At 41.5% G+C, this 16,694-nt stretch overlaps 1 protein-coding gene across 1 annotated transcript in view; it reads right to left on the bottom strand.

Annotated features, from left to right (window-relative positions):
* P3H2 (prolyl 3-hydroxylase 2) overlaps nucleotides 1-10,105 on the bottom strand; it is a 182,959-nt gene extending 172,854 nt beyond the window's left edge. Inside the window, exon 1 of the mRNA XM_066241309.1 lies at nucleotides 9,477-10,105. Within this exon, the coding sequence (XP_066097406.1) occupies nucleotides 9,477-9,959 (483 nt within the window). The 5' untranslated portion in view covers nucleotides 9,960-10,105. The remainder of the gene's footprint in view (nucleotides 1-9,476) is intronic.
* Nucleotides 10,106-16,694: the final 6,589 nt, after the last annotated feature.

The raw sequence follows: 16,694 nt of genomic DNA, 5'->3' as shown, positions 1-16,694 counted from the left end.
AGATGGTTATCTAGGAAGCAGGACTCTGACCAGTTGGCATTCCTGCCACCAGAAATGTGAGAAATATGAGAAATAAATGTTTGCTGTGTATGAGCCACCCAGTTTCTGGGTATTGTCTTAGCAGCCCGAAGAGACCGAGACTTCTGACTCTTGCTCCATCTACATGTCATTTTTCTTTCCTCTGACCCCTTACTTCCTCCACTTTCCACACTTCTACAGGTTGGGACTTTGGGTTTCAGTCAAGCTGCTTTCCACGAACATATGTGATACAGAGCTAACCCCAAGAAAACTAAGAGTTGCAGTAAATTACTTTTAAATATTGGGTTTGGGTACTTTCCAAGTTGAATGAAAAATATATTAACTCGAGTTTGGAGTTCACGACTAAAAGGTGCTAGTTTGTATTGCTAAAGCAGCCTGTCCTGTCATGTTCAGAGAATAAGGAGAGGGAAGCCAGGCCCTCTGGTCTTCCCTGCAAGCTGGAAGGAGTGCAGCCACGGGAACCAGGGTGGGGGGGACCAGCTATGGGACATGAGCCCAGTAATTTGCATCTTGGAGAAAGAAGTTCTATTTCCAATGGATTTCCCCTCTTAAAATGTGTCAAGCTGTAGCCAAACTTTCTCACAAATATGATTCATCAATGGGCACATTGCCAGCTAGCGTATATTGTCAAATAATTGATTTTGTACTTAATGTTCAGTTACTTTAAATATGGCTGAATGTTTAAATCAGTGGTTCTCCATGTGAGGTGATTTTGATCCCCAAGAGATATTTTCCAATGCATGAAGACACTTTTTGTTGTCACAGCTTGGAGCAGGGTGAAGTATGCTGATACTGCTGTCTCCTAGGTATTGTCCAGAAACGCTGCTAACCATCCTAACATGCTCAGGGCACATCCACCACACAAAGAATTATCCCAAATATCAATAAGCCAAGGTTGCGAAACTCCAGCTTAAATGCCTACTGACCCTGTGGACTCCACTGTGTAACTGAACCCGTAGTAATCCTATAGAAATAATGGTTGACTGTGAAAGTCTCTGTCCCTGCTGGCATGTGAGAGAATCAAATACTGATTGTTGATCCTGGATTCATTCTAAAAAATATTATTAAGAAATAGCTCTTGCTTCAGTGGAGAAATAATTAGTATGGTGCTCTGGATTAGTCTTTGATACTATAATTTGAGATCATTTTTAAAAACAGCCAAATTTGGTTTTAAGGTAATTCACTGTGTCTGTAGCCCTAATTATGTGTTGATTTCTTCAGGCAAGCCTATTGATCTTGGCAGAGTGAAGCTAAAAATCTAGCACTCAAGCAAGAATAAATCGAAATTGGCTCAATTAACTTCATTATGATTCAGGATTTGTTAACAGTTTCTCTGTTTTGTTTTGGGTTTATTTATTATATCTTTTGCTTTTTTCCCATTCCTTCCCAGAGTTCCAGTATAATTACGCTGCAATCTTCAGCAGTGTCCCATTACTTGCACAAAAATTGAATCCAATATTTGCAGATAATGAATTCCAGCAGGATCATTCTGATAGCCCTGAACTTCTGGAAAATCTGACATCTTGGATCTCCCTCTATCTGGCTCTTATTCCTTCATTTTCCTTCCAAAGAAGATTCTTTGCCTCATTCATTTTCATTGGGTGTATTGGGGAACAGCATTGACCAAATTCCCTTTTCTGAGTTTTCTCTAGAAGTGCGAAGAATAGTTCTTCAAGGAATAACACTGTATAACGAGATGGTAGCTTTCATTTACAGGGTCTAGTTCATTTAGCAAATAATGTCAGTGGCATGCTATGTGTTTTAATTTTGTTGAGTTTACGTTTTCAGCATGGGTCTTATGAGTAGTGGTCATCAGCAATGTTAGAGGTTGGACTCAGGGTTCCTGAATTGGAATCTTGGTTCTGAATAAATGTGGACAGCTTGATTCTCTTTTGGGTTTTATTATCCCATCTGTAAAATGGGATGGTTGGGAAATTAATATTCCATGAATGTAACAGGGAGCAGGTGGCTGAAGGATGGAGAACTGAGAAAAAAGGGAAACACCTTCCCCAACATATTCCCAAGTCTTACACAGGGCATATGAGGAAGAAGGACTCAAAAAGAGTTTCAAATAAGTAGTTGCCTATATCTGTATGTCAAATTAAAAGGCTCTGTGGCCTTCATTATATTAAAGCCAGAAACCTGACATTGCCTCTACCACTACCTGCATTTCTCTTCCCTCTATTAATCCCCACAACCCTCTCCTTTCCAGATGTAATTTCACATGTAGGTCACCAACAGGACAAGGAATGGGAGTGGGGGAGGAGAGGAATAGGGACAGAGTAAGTATAGAAAACGAAGTAAAGCAGTAATGAGTGCAGTCAAGTAAACTTGGCTTCTTCCAACAATAGTCTGTTGCCTTCAGCAGTTCTAAGATCTGGAAATCACACACACAGCACTCAAGTATGCCACTCGAAAGGCTGAATCCAAATCATTGTTTTAAATGATGTGCCCGGGCCATTTGGCAAATGAGAGCCAGGTCTCATGGAAATTACATAGCTCAAAAATCAGACAGTGGATAAAGAAGGATAAATGAAAGGAAAGCAAATAAATTATAAGATAAAAGCTAAATGGAAAATAAAAAGACAGGAGAAATTATTTTTCCTGGTGAGAAATGTAAAATTTTCCACCAGACAACTGTGACTCTTGGCTGAATGCTCTATGTAGCATGTAAAAAAAAAAAAAAGGTAAGGTGGGCAGAGCAGTGCAGGAAGCTCTATCTTGTGTCTGCCTGTTTCGGAAGGCCAAAGGTCAACTGCAGGTCTCAGCTGCACCACTGCCCCTTTATAGAATCTGCCATGCCTGTTCACATACAGGTAGCCATGGCCATGACACAGAGTCTGGAAAGAGCCCTGGACAATAAGTTGGAATACTTGCATTCTGGACCCAGCTCTTCTTGCTGACCCACCTTGATTTGTCATGGAAGCTGTGAGGCCAGTGTTATTAACTATTAAGTGACAGAGACAGACTTCTTGATAATCTCTGAGGGTCCTTCAAGCTGTAACTTTTACAGTTGCAATAATGACCATTCTCCACCTTTGCTAGACCATATTTCTTGAGCAAAATATGGGATTTATCCTTCCTTCCCTTATTCCTCCTCCTTCATTACCCCAGAGCAAAACAAGATGCTCTTTGAAGTTCCTTCTAGCTCTAAGATCTGTGATTCTAAAAACTCCACAGTTTACTCAATTCCTTAGCAATACAAAAGAACCATTATTATACCAAATCTGATGAGTTTTCATCTTAGGTAAATCCACCCACCTTCCAGAATTTCTCAAGCCCCACCCACGAAGCAAACTGACATTTCATCAAACATTCTCAAAGGAATTCCACAGGGTTAGCCTTCTGGCATTTATCAGTGAGCAAATGATATTAGTGACAGAATACATTTGATTCTTAAAGATGGGATCTGTGAAGAGACATGAGGCATTTACTACTTTGCTTTATTAAAAGCTGTAAAGGAATCCCTGACTCACCAGACTGAGATAGGAGAAAATTTGTAAGCAGTTACTACCCTCAGTTAATTGAATTTTAAACCTCTGTGGCACTATTTGTAACTGCAATGAATGCAGAGATGTCTACACAAAGAATCAGTCAGGTTTCTTTTCTAGGGAGAGGGACAGAAAGATGGTGACTTAGGAATTTTGATGATTCGAGCCCCCAAAAAGGACCAATTGTGAGAAGGAAAAAAAAATATGCTTCACCCCCTGAGGAAATAACCACTTAGGAAGATTTTAGAACAGCTATTTCACAAAGGCATAAAATCAACTTCCAATTTGAAATAATTGGGGGAACAAAAGGCACACAATGTACATATATAGGTTAAAAAAAGATTTAAATAGAGGATTTGGGAAAGGTTTTTATTCTGAGCTAACAGTATCTACATCATGTAGTCTGGGCCCCAGGTTTCAATTTTTGTTGTTGTTAAGGCAGACATTCGTCTAGAAAAAGAAAGAAGTTTAAATAGCAGAATAAAAGTGAGAAAAATTTTTGAGCTTACTCTTTTCTAGGAACTAACAGAATAGATTATGGTAAAAAATAAAAGGGGGGGGGAGTCTAGGAGAGATGACTACAGGAGGGAAAGAAATGTGTCTAATTTAATGCATTTTGTTTTTTTGTTCCCCTTTAACCCTGAGAGGAAAAACCAGAGGTTAAATATCACAAAGCACCAACTCAGAAATAAAGCATGCAGAGGCAGGCTTGTTTTAAGTTAAAAAAAAAAAAAGAAATAAACAGCAGTAAGGTATTATTTTTTTCTTTCTTTCTTAAATGGCTGGAACAGCAAGAGTAAACAGATACCATTCAAGTATTCTAGATTATAAAGTATGCAGATAAGAAAAATAACAGGCTCTCTCTTCATTCATTTAAACAAATGTACATAAAGCAAGCACAAGGTGTCAAGGGTTTTCTGAAGCACAGCTCTAGAGAATAAGAATTCAATGAGGAAGAAAAAAAATGGAGAGGGAAGAAAGGAGGTGTGGAACACTAGACAGAATCTGAAAGGAGAAAAGAATCACAAGTCAAACAATCTATAATACCTTCTGTGACTTTCTCCCCTCCTGCCCCCCAACAGCCAGGAAACCACGTAACTAGTGTGAGACAACCTCTGGTCGCCACACAGCAATCTTTCTCAACAATATTTCATACCCAAGGAACCAAGTTATTCTTTATTCAACATACACTGATCACTAACTTCTATCGCCCTTTATTTTAGGTATTTGGGGGGAATACAGATGTTAAGGACACTACTCAGACCTACTGAACCCAAATCTCTAATTTTAAGTCACATTTTTAATGCCCAGATTACTAATAATAATCATCCCAATCTGGAAACTTGTACTTTAGGAGATGTAACAATTGACTAAGGTGCTTCTTGATCTCAAGAAGCTCACATAGGTGACAGGTACATATATATGAATTTTCCCAAAACAAGATTGACAATGAAACACCATATGAGAGGAATAAAGTCTTTATTGTGGACATTTAGGGAAGGAAGAAATGATAAATTGTTGGGAGTGGCAAAGGGAGTGGAAGAGGACCTCACAGAAATAGGTACCTTGTGTTAGTCTAGTTACCATTTAATCATGTAGCAAAGGGAAAATCTATTCTAATTAATAATAAGCAGAAACACATCTCCAGTGTTTAGAGAGAAAGAGGCCCTGACCTGAGCATTTTACATAAATCTTCTCTGATACCTAACCCAAGCCTGTCAGGTAAGTCTTAATCATTTCTCCATTTTGCAGATGGGGCAAGTAAAGCTTAGAAACTTGATGAAATTTTCTCACAGTAACACCACTCAAGATTGAGGAGCTGCGGTTCAATCCCCGAACTGTCCCATTCCAGAGCCTACATGCCTCCCAAAGAAGAATAAACAAAGCCCAGATGTGCAAAAGTGTCAGACATATAAGACCAGGCATCCATTGTTTGATCTGGCTAGGGAGTAGCGGGGATGAGGGGGGCTGGTGCAGTGAAGGGGAGCCAGGCTGTGGATGCTGCATTAAACTAAACAGGATTTTTATGGTAGCAAGGGGAAACCACGGAAGGTTTCCCAGAGAATACTATGATAAAATCTTTATTCTAGGGTTTAGGCTATGAATCATGAGTTATATCTTACAATCAGCAGTGATAAAAATCAAAAATTCAAATAGTCTTGCCATGCCTTAAAACAATAAAGTATGCTAAGAGCCAGGTGAAACTGTTGCCTCATAGCTGTTCAGATTAATTCCCAACATGCCAGGTCTTAAGGAAGATCCACAAGGCAGGCCTTAAAATAAATGCAGTGTGTGTCTGTTATTCTGCAGGATGAGGACTGGCTCATCCCGGAGCTGTCCAAACCTGGCAGAAGGACAGCCCTGGAGACTAGAGCATTCCCTGGGACCTGAGGCGGCCCCATGGGGCAGTGGGCACAGCACAGGCATGGGCATCAGATACTGACAGAGCCCAGACTCCTGAATCCCAGTCCTGTGTTCATTTCATCAAGTCAAAGCATGAGACAGTAGGCAAGCCCCTTCACCTCTCTGAATCTCCCTTTCTCTGTGAAATGAGAGATGGATCTGGACCACACTCAGATTTCACAAACTTTAATTCTTTTCCAACATGTCAGCATAAAGGAGCTGCTTCCATCAGCGGCTCACTATTCAGGATTGGGGGGGGGGGGGAGGTAGCATCTTCCAAGAGCTACCACAGTTTGTAAAGCCCTGGCTGAGAGTAACTGTACTTCCTTATCTCTAGGAAGCCTGTTAAGTTCTGACTCTATTAAAAGATTTGCAATTCACAAATTTTGGCTGCAAAATTCTCACTGAATTCAATCTGGCCCAAGATTATCTTTTTCAAGTGCAAACTGGATCACTGGTCCAAAGTAATTGAACAACAACATGATCATATCCAAGCACATGTAGGGAACTCCTCCTTCTTATCTTCAGGGAATGAACGCCTTAGGACACATGCTTGTCAGAACCTGAAGATATTCTATTATTATTTGAGATTTTTATTTCACTCTGAAAAAAGGGTGTGTGTATGAAATTCCTTGGAAGCCAAGCAAAGGCTAAAATTGTGCGGGAGGGGAGAAAACCATGATATACCTTATTCAACATTTACAAAAATATTCCTGCAAACTCCAATCATCAACAAAGAGATGATCAATTACGTGGATCCAAGAAACATTGCCTATAGAGTAGGGGCAAATATGGTTCTGCTTTTAGAAACATGACTGGTAATTTCTCTTTACATTAATTCACATATTTTTAAAAGAACTTTCAAACTGCCTTGGTTCATCAGACCACACTAGCAGTTCGTCCACAGAGGTGCCCACGGATGACTAACTCCTCTAATCAATTCACTGCAACAATTTGAGGCATGTTAAACCTATGGCTTCACCGTCTTTGACCTCCAACCAGGGGACAGAAGCAGGAGAATGACTGATAAATGTTCACATTACAGTGAAGCAAAGTTTCTAGAGTTATGAAAGAAATGCACATTTTGTTACCTCATGGTTATTTATTTTTATAGGACCTGAGAAAAGAAAATCTGCCCAAGATGTGTGACAGAACTATTAGCAGGACTGGCAGCCTTACATCTCAGCCTCCTGGGAAGACTACGCTACACAGACCACCCACGCTCTGCTCTGGGAACTAGCTCAGTGCATCTTCAGCTGTTAGGTATTCAAAGGCCCCCTCCCTGCCATCACTAACTGATTTTTGTAAGACCACCTAAAACTATCCAGTCATTCAGAAGAAATCAGTCTTATACTTAATACATGCCTTTACAAATCTATCAAGAGGTACAAGGAATTAGAAGACCAATCCTGGAGAGGATCAAGCTCACTCCTTATTTCTTGCCCAGAATAATTACAGTGAACTCCTGCACCTTAGCCATAGCCCTGGGAGATAAGACTTTGTCTCTGTTATGATTTCTGAACTCCACTGACAACTGCAAATCTCCTGAGCCCTATCACCTGGAAGGGAAGAGCTACAAAAAGCATTTGGAGATATATATATATATATATATATATATATATATATATATATGAACATGGTGTGTATTTTTACCACCCCAGAAACGCAGCATGGGCCACTGGCGACTGTGAGCTGCCATTTCTCCAACAGCTGTAGAAGAGACATGATACACTGCCATAGAAAGGCAGAAGGGTCGGTGGGGGGGCAGACGGTGCAAGTTAAGAGCAAAGTGAGTGAGTGAGAGGGGGGTGGGGTTGAGAAACACAAGCTAAATTCTCTCTGCTGAAGCAACCAGATAGTTCTTCAAAATTGTGGATTTGGGGGAAATGTTAATATGCACTTAGTGTACCTCCTGACACTAAGTTCAGGCAAGTTAAATACAAAAAAAATAAAATTAAAAATAAAAACAGGAGAGCAGTGGGCATCTGATGTTGAATAACCCAGTTCAAAGCTTACCTCCAGAAACTGGAAGCCTCAGTGAGATTGCCTCACACAGACTTCACCTCTTCCAAGCATTCCTTCTCTTTAACCTTTGATCTTAATTTTTTGTAGATGCAGGGGAGAAGAGAGAAAAATGTGTTTCAGAGTAAACCTACTTTTAACTCCTCCATTTTGAGAATGCTTTCCTTTAAACTTCAGAGAAAAGGTGCCAACCAGTGTGTAGGTGGGGTGAAGGAGTGGAGACAGCAAAGAAATGGGAGTGAGGCTACATCAAGGAGTGAAACGAGAGATGACCTTATGCTGACTCAGCTCTCACAAAGTCTCAGGAGTTAGTGTTTAGTGAAAACTTTAAACACCGTATCAGTACGGTCTTTTTTGAGAGAGAATGGTTGATGGAATAGACCTAATGACTTGCCCAGGTTCATCTGAAATTAATTACAGACGTCATGCCACCTGATACTTGAAGCCAAAAACTCAAGCCAAAAACGTTCAAGGATTTCTATGGCCTTATCGTAGTCTGATATTAGGCAGCGTGATTCCTCCAACTTTGTTCTTCTTTCTCAAGATTGCTGTGGCTATTTGGGGTCTTCTGTGGTTCCATATATATTTTTGGAATACTTGTTCTGCTTCTGTCATTGATTTGGATCCTATGGGCATTCTAATGATGTTAATTCTTCCTATCCATGAACACGGTATATGCTTTTACTTATCTGTATCTTCTTCAATTTCTTTCTTCAGTGTCTTATAATTTCCCCAAGGACAGATCTTTTACAACCTTGGTTAAATTTATTCCAAGGTTTTTATTTTGTTTTGTTTTTAATGCAATTGTAAATGGGAACATTTTTTTAGATGCCCTTTCTAATAGTTCATTATTAGTGTATAAAAATGGAACTGACTTCTGGGTATTTATTTTGTGTCCTGCCACTTTATTGAATTCATTTATCAATTCTAATAGTTTTGTTTTTGTGAATCTTTAGGGTTCTCTAAATAAAGCAATGGTACATTTACTCAATGGAATACTACTTGGCTTTAAAAAAGGGGGTGTAAGGATATCTTACCTCTTGGGACAGCATGAAGGGACCTGAAGGTTATTATGCTAAGTAAAATAAGCCAGTCAAAGACAAGCACCATTTGATTTCACTTGTATATGGAATCTAATGAACAAAACAAACAAACAAATAGAAACAGATTCATAGATACAGAGAACAGATTGACAGCTGTCAGAGGCGAGAGGGATTGCGGTCTAGCTAAAATGGCAAAAGGATTTTAAAAAAACCTCATAGATAACAGTATGGTGATTACCAGAAGGAAAAAGAGATGGGGGGGAGTGGAAGAGGGTAAAGAGGATATAAATGGTGATGCGAAGAGACGTGATTTTGGATGGAACCTATATAATTTACTAATCAATGTCTCCCCAAGAAATTTAATGACTTTTAAAATTACGATTAAAAGAGACTAATACGGCAAGGAAACAAGAACAGCGGGGAGGGCTCGAGAGAGCACCTGGAGCCGCAGGAAGCATTAGGTGCGCGCTCTGGGTACCTTGATGTAGGCTCGCTGCAGGTAGTTGTAGGGCACTCGGCGCTGGAAGTCGCTCCGCACATCCTCGCTGACGCGGTAGTGGGACGCGGGGCCCCCGAGGCGCTGAGTCACGCAGCTGCGGTAGCAGCGCGCCCGCTCCAGCAGGGCGCGGAAGAAGGGGAGCTCGGCCCCGGGTCCGGCGCCGGGGGGCGCGAGCGGGCGGCGCGCGGCGCAGTGGCGGGCGCATCGCGTGCGGATCTCCCGCAGGCGCCGGTGGCTGCGTAACGCCGCTTCCAGATCGCGCACCGCAAGCTCGTAGTCCCCGCTATAGTAGGCGGCCACGCCGCTGGCGTAGAGCAGGTCGAAGGGCTGCAGAGGCCAGGGCTCGGGCTCCGGCTCCGGACGCGGGCTTTCCGGGGGGCCGCCCCACAGTGGCCGCGGCGGTAGCAGCAGCAGTAGCAGCAGCGGCGGCAGAGGCAGCGGCGCCCAGATGCGCTCCCGCATCCTCCGCCGCGGGGAGACGCAGGACGGCCACGCTCCCGAGACCGCTCCGGGCACCTGGCGTCCCGGCCCCTTCTCCCACCCCCGGCCGCGAGAGCGCTGGCTCTGTCGCGATCTGGCTGCCCCGCGAGCCCCAGGTGACCGCCGGCGCTCGGAGGACTGAGAGGCGGAGGCCGGTCGGCCCGCAGCTCTTAAAGGGACGCCCACAGCTCACACGCTCCTCCTGCTGCCCGAGCCTCCGCGAGCCTCTCGCCGGCGCTCAGCGCGCGCCCTGCCGGCTCCGGGCCGCAGCCGCCGGATTGCCAAGGGCTGCACACCCGAGTGCCCGCCAGAGAGCGAGCGCCGCTTGAGGGCAGCCGGCCGAAGCTCTACGCGTGGTCTCTCTTCTAGATTCCAGAATGGATATGATTATTCCCTTTTTGGAGAGAAAGAAGCTCCACCTCAGGTCAGGGTTCTGATTTTCTGGAATCTGACTTGACCTCGCAGTGTGCAGACGCCTTCACCTTCAGAAGCACTGACGCTCCATCTCAGGCTGGGAGGAAAGCGTTCGAGTTGGCTCTGCTGTGAAGGCCTGAGAAGAGCGATCAGGCCCAGCTTGTAGACCTCTGAAAGGGCAAAGGAAGGCCTCAACCCTGGGCCTTGGGAAGCAAAGCTTTCTGCTCCAAGAAGGGGGACCTCCCTTACTTTCTCGTCCCACTGTGTGTGGGTGTGTGTCTGCGCACTAGAGCAGGGGTAGGGGCAAAGGAGGAGCAATAAATAGTCTGCCTTTTTATGGAGACTGCGTCTTACAGAACCCGGAGACCAGCAGAGGGAAGCTTAACTTCCGCCTCTGTTTAGCCACTGTGTGAACTTGCGCAACTGAGCCTCAGTTCCCGCCTCCCTGCAGCAGACAAATGTCCCAACACATCACATCCTTTTCAGATATGAATTCTTCTAAGAGTTGAACAAAGGCGACTTAGTAAATCCAATACCCCCCAGGATTTAGGCACTGAGTATCGGTCTAGGAATGGGAAAGCTGACAGAAATGGCTGTCAGATTGCAAAAGGACTAGCTGAATGCTTTCCTGTTCCTCTGCTTCTCCTCTCTCATAAATACCTTCTGAGCCAAGGTGTTCCCTTCTTTCCTGTTCTTTGGCTCCAGTCTCACAAGGATTCCTGAGAGCTTATGAGCTGGACCCTTGACTCCAGCCTGCCTCCTGAAGGCATTCCTGTGGTCTCATGGTGCCTGGAGCAAATTTTAGCAAAGTCTTCCTGGCTGCTGGGACGGTGAGTGAGAGGGAAGGGCAATGGGAAAGAACCACATGGATCATGGAGTTGATAGGCATTTCCTAAAGAAGGCTTTTGTGTGGAATCCCCACCATGCCCAGGGGGTGGCCAGATTTTCGTGCTCATTCCTTCATTCATTTTGTTGATTTTTAACTACTTTGACCATGAACAAACAGCCTTGGCTCTAAAATTCCAAAGGTCACCAAAGAATCATGCTCTGATTATTTTTCCCCATCAAACCTCACTCATTTGGCTCACGCCATTGATGGAAAAGCTCCAGTTTGGAGCTGAGTGTGTGCCGAACGCTTTGGCTATGCAATTTTCCAGAATTTTCACTTGAGTCCTTTGCCCAGACATTTTTTTTTTTAGGGATTTTCTCTCTTTTCAGATAAAGATTTTGAGGTCCAGAGTTAACAATCCACTTGTGGAAGGTTTTGAAGCACACTAGGCTAGAAAGTCCTCCTCTAGGGGGATGCTTTGCCATAGATTATCATTTACATATATATGTAAATATAATGTATAAATATAAATAATCTACACATTATTTAATATATAATCAATTAAAATCATACCTTTGGATACCTACTCTCAACATAGGTGTTGAGGGAGAAAAGAGACAAGCCAGGGTCTTCATCCCTGGGAGCTCACAGTGTTGTATAGGAAACAGACATAATGTACAGGACTCTGACACAAGATGGAATGTGGTATACATTAGATTAGATGCAAAGTGCTATAGAAATTAGAGCCTGCAGAGACTTCTGGTGGAAGGATCTAGGAAAACTGAGAAGTGACATTGACACAGATTCAGAAACTGTAACTGTACCAAACTTTTTGCTGATCCCCAAACTCACCATGTGCTTTCAAACCTTCTATATGTCTTACTACTTTATCTCCTTCTGAACCAATCCTACTTGACATTATAGAAAGTGTTCCACTGACATATTTGCTTGAAAATTATAATCACCTGAGAAGGCAAAAATACTGATAGCTGGCTCTCTCTCTCTGAAATACTGTAATTTAATTTGTCTGGGGTATAGCCTGAGCATTAAGATTTTTAAATAGTTTCTTAGGTGATCCTAACATGAAGCCAATATTGAGAACTGCTGGTCTAAAGTCAATGTCATAGCTCAGAGAGTATGTCTGTGAGTTCAGGCTCCAGGTACTATTGAAGATTCATGAATCTGAGTTGTGCCATCCCTCAGATCTTCCCTTCCCAAGAAGAACAATCTGATTCTCTTTTAACTTGGATCAGGACTAAGGTTCATGGCAATATGGTGGTAAGAGTCATGCAGGATTGAGAAGTTCATTTCAAGCAATGCTCTGCCCATTGATGTGAACTGCGTGTTGAGAAAGAGAGTCGTCCCCATTTCTCTCACATTCTTGAATGTTCTTCTGCGTGTGTCAAGAGTATACCTCTTCTTTACTTGGGTCATTTCCTAGACAACTGAGTCCCATCTAAAATTTCTGACTTACTAGTACATTTCTAACACGTTCCTTGGTGATGCTGAAGCTCTTGGTGCAAGAATCATACACTGGGAAACACTTTGTCAATACAATTCCTTTTGAAAGTGATTGTCAAACATGTATATGGAAAAACTAATAAGAAAATATAGAGGCCCTGTCTTTTGAGGTAGAATCAAGTACCACAGGGGTCCTGATTCCCACAAGTGTTTGACAGTCACTGTTTAAGTTAGTGATTTTCCCACCCAAAGACATTGTTGCTTGTCAAAATGAGGACAGGAGAGTATAATTGTACTACTGGCATCTAATGGTGCTAACCATCCATGGATGAACAGGACAGCCTCCCACAATAAAGAATTATTTACCCTAAAGTAGCACCAGTTGAAGAATCCTGGGAAAGAACATAATTTGAATGTTGCAAGTATTATTCAATTTTCTTATTTTACAAATGAGGAAATTTAGGCTCACAGGTCAAATAGCTAAGCAGTAAACACTTAATTTTATATACCAAAATATAAAACCTGTACATTGAATGTCATGGAGCATCAGATGACATAGCCTTGTGAATTTTTTTCTGGTTTTTTTTTTTTTTTTTGAGTGAGAGGAGGGGAGATGGTGAGACAGACTTCTGCATGTGCCCTGACCAGGATCTACCCACAAACCCCCATCTGGGGCCAATGCTAAGGTCAGCCAAGCTATCCTCAGAGCCTGAGGCTGACGCTTGGAGCAACCAAAGCACTGGCTGCAAGAGAGGAAGAGACAAAGAAGGGGGAATGGGGGAGAGAAGCAGATGGTCGCTTCTCATGTGTGTCCTGACTGGGGATCAAACCTGGGACATTTGCACACTGGAGTGATGCTCTCGCCACTGAGAAAACTGGCCAGGGCTATGAATGTTCTTTAAAAGAGAAAGAAAAACATATATATATATCTTACATATATATATATATATATATATATATGTAAAAAGAAAGAACTGATGGTTTGAGAAAAGGAGCCTTTGGAAGCATAAATGTTGAAGTTTCTGCTAAGGTAAGTATGAACTAGGAGCCTGCAATTTTTCTGTTGTTCCCCATTTCTTATAAATTCAGAGAACAGCCAAAGCACAGGAACATTTATCCAAAAACTTTAAAAGGGATTCAATCACTTTCTTTTTTATTATATTTGGAATGAATCATGACAGAAGCTTGAATTTCCTTTTGACTTTGGTATACAAGTCAACAGCATGATGGCACCAGCCTGCTTTAAGGAATCTCCAACAGGAAGGAATTCAGAAGAGAGATCTTCACATGCTTCTTATTTTCCCCAAATCAGCTTCGCTTTTCAAAGCTGACTTTTCTCTTTCCTGCAAAATCTTTACGGAACAATAAAAAGTGTACTCAGACTTCAGCAGTAGACTTCATTGGTTGTAGCCTCTTTCAATAAGCAAATCTAATATTAGTTTATTTTGATCATGTGTAACCAGGGCTCTTGCTTGCTCCAAACATCTTTGATTTCTTTGAAATGAAAGGAATAATTCTCAAAATGCAACAACCCAACCCTGTTCAGCTGCTGTTGATGCTGGCGACAAGGGAGCTGTTTTTGAAGACTTTTTTTTTTTCTTATACAAATAGGATCATCTAAAGACTTTTTTTTCTTCTCCAAGTAAGTAAGTATGAAAGGCAAGCCACTAACAGTCTGTCAACATAAGAGAGGGGAAGAAAAAAGAAAAGGCCTCCCTGGAAGAAGAGTATTTTTTTAGAAAAATTAATATTTAACTTACATTTAAAATCAAACAGGAGCTGCTACATTCCAGGACTGGCTGTTCCTTTCCAATTTCCTTAATAGCTCTGCCCCTGTACTTACCTTAATTCCTGATTGGGCTTTAAAATTCCAAATCAAACAAAACACTACAAGTACTCAAACCCCACACTCCTATCATGGAGGCGTTATAACTTTATTCCCTGGGAGACTCACATTTTAGTCAAACAAGCAAAAAGTGAAATAAAGAATACTAATTATTCCCAAAATACTGTAAAATAAAAGCACAATTCAGATTGAAACCCTGAAAATTGGGCAGATCCTCTGTGGTGGGTATCAGGTCAGTTCTATTCAAAAACATTTAGTCACTCAACTTTTAAGGGTCTCTTTGAATAAAGCACCAGTATTATAATTTTACCAGTGAGAAAGTTGGGTCTTCTAAAGGAGAAATGACTTGCCAAAGTCCAGTTTGAAAATTATAAGGCCAGGCTTAAAGCCTATGTAGAGTTTTTCCCACTGTACTACACTGCCTCTTCTAAGTCTAAAAACTGTCTTTATACTTCCTGTCAAAATTCTGCTTTGGTTAAACTTGTATGGACCACATGTTTTCTTTAGTCACCAACTTTGCTTTATGTTTCTCATTCAGCTAGAGTCACAGGCTTATAAAATATTTTGTTTGAATAAATATGGACAAGGTATGTGTGTGAGAGAGAGAAACCATATGTATTAGAGGCTGAATATGACTCTGAATTTAAATTGATTGGTGACGTAATGCGGTAGAAAGAGTCATGACCATGAGAGTGAAAAGGTCTTAAATTATTCCTGTGTAAGAGATGCCTTGTTGCTTTGGACTAATGCAAAGAAAAACCCTACCTGTTAGAAATTCTGGAAGAGAAGATTATTCTGTATGCCTATGTAATCCATCATTCAGAGATTGCTGCATGCCCTGCCTATCTTTAAAACCCACTTCCCATCTCTCCACCCCTGAACGCTTCATAGCAGAATTTGCTCTGAATTCATGTTCTGAGTCCACATTCTGAATTCATGTTTTTCATTATTCCCTCTTAGCATTAAACTTTAATCCTTGTTCAGGTTCAAGTAGCACTAGTTGAGATTTTGAGCTGAGAACATTTTGTTTTATTTGATCTTTGGGATTAAAGGATGGGGAGAAATTAAGGATATAGTGTTATACAAATTTACAAATAAATCTGAGTAGAGACAGTTTAAGTGTTCACAAAGCAAATAAGTAAGGAAGTCAGGACTTGAATCTGAATGCAGAGCTCACTTTTACTGAAAATTTCATACTTTTCTTGTTAGGGTCTCCAGACAGGAATTCTTTTTAGCACCTGTCAACAAAAGATTTATTTAGCAAACCTCTCCAGCCTTCTTCTGGTAGCTTCCAGGCTTATTTTCTGCTGGGATCACAGGGAAAGATAAAGACACAAATATTGAAGCAGTAAAGTTTTAGCTACCACAAGCCCATAAATTCTAGTGCTGGTTGCCTGCCTCTCTCATTATTCTGGCCAGCTTTGCCCGCATTTACCACCTTTCCCTCTATTTGAACTATCTCCAACAACGTATTCATCATGAATAGTCTGACTTGTGGTACCCTGCTCACTGGCGTCCCCTCTTCTCTGGACAGCATCTAAATGTGCCTCTGGCAAGACTGTTGAGCCTATTCGTTTGTTCTGTTCTCTAGTGTCTGATAGGTACCTGCAGCCCACCCAATCTGCTACAGTAACTGGTCCTCCAAGTCTCAGGAGATGTATAGTCCTCCCCCCACCAAATCTCAGCTTCTCATTAGCAATCTTCTCTGTGGCAAATCTAGGATAAATTGCTTTCAAGGAAAAAAATAATTTATATTTTTATTTTCAATGTATATAAAACATCAGTGCCCCATCTTTTACCAAAATCTAATTTATACACACAAAGATTAACAACCCATATGATTTCTTATCAACTATAGAGTAAAAGGAAATTAGATAACAAGGCAAATACATATACATAGTTGTATGAGATAACAAGGTCAGAAGGAACAACAGTTGGCTTTCCTTTTGAAAATAGAAAAGTATCCTCTCCAGAAATTTTCAAACTGTTCAATAAACTTTAGTAATCAAAATAAAATTATCAAAGGTAAACTACCAAAACATATGTATTTAAAATAGATTATTTTGTTTATCATAGTGATTTTAAGAAATCCATTTAAATGAAAACATTGGCAGAAGCCAGAAAACTCAGCAATGTGGCTCTGCTGGAGAACTTATCACTCACACCT

Source organism: Saccopteryx bilineata, chromosome 8 (genome assembly GCF_036850765.1).
Source record: "Saccopteryx bilineata isolate mSacBil1 chromosome 8, mSacBil1_pri_phased_curated, whole genome shotgun sequence".
NCBI lineage: Eukaryota > Metazoa > Chordata > Mammalia > Chiroptera > Emballonuridae > Saccopteryx > Saccopteryx bilineata.
The sequence above is the reverse complement of the archived record's forward strand: the minus strand, read 5'-3'. Positions and strand labels throughout refer to the sequence as shown.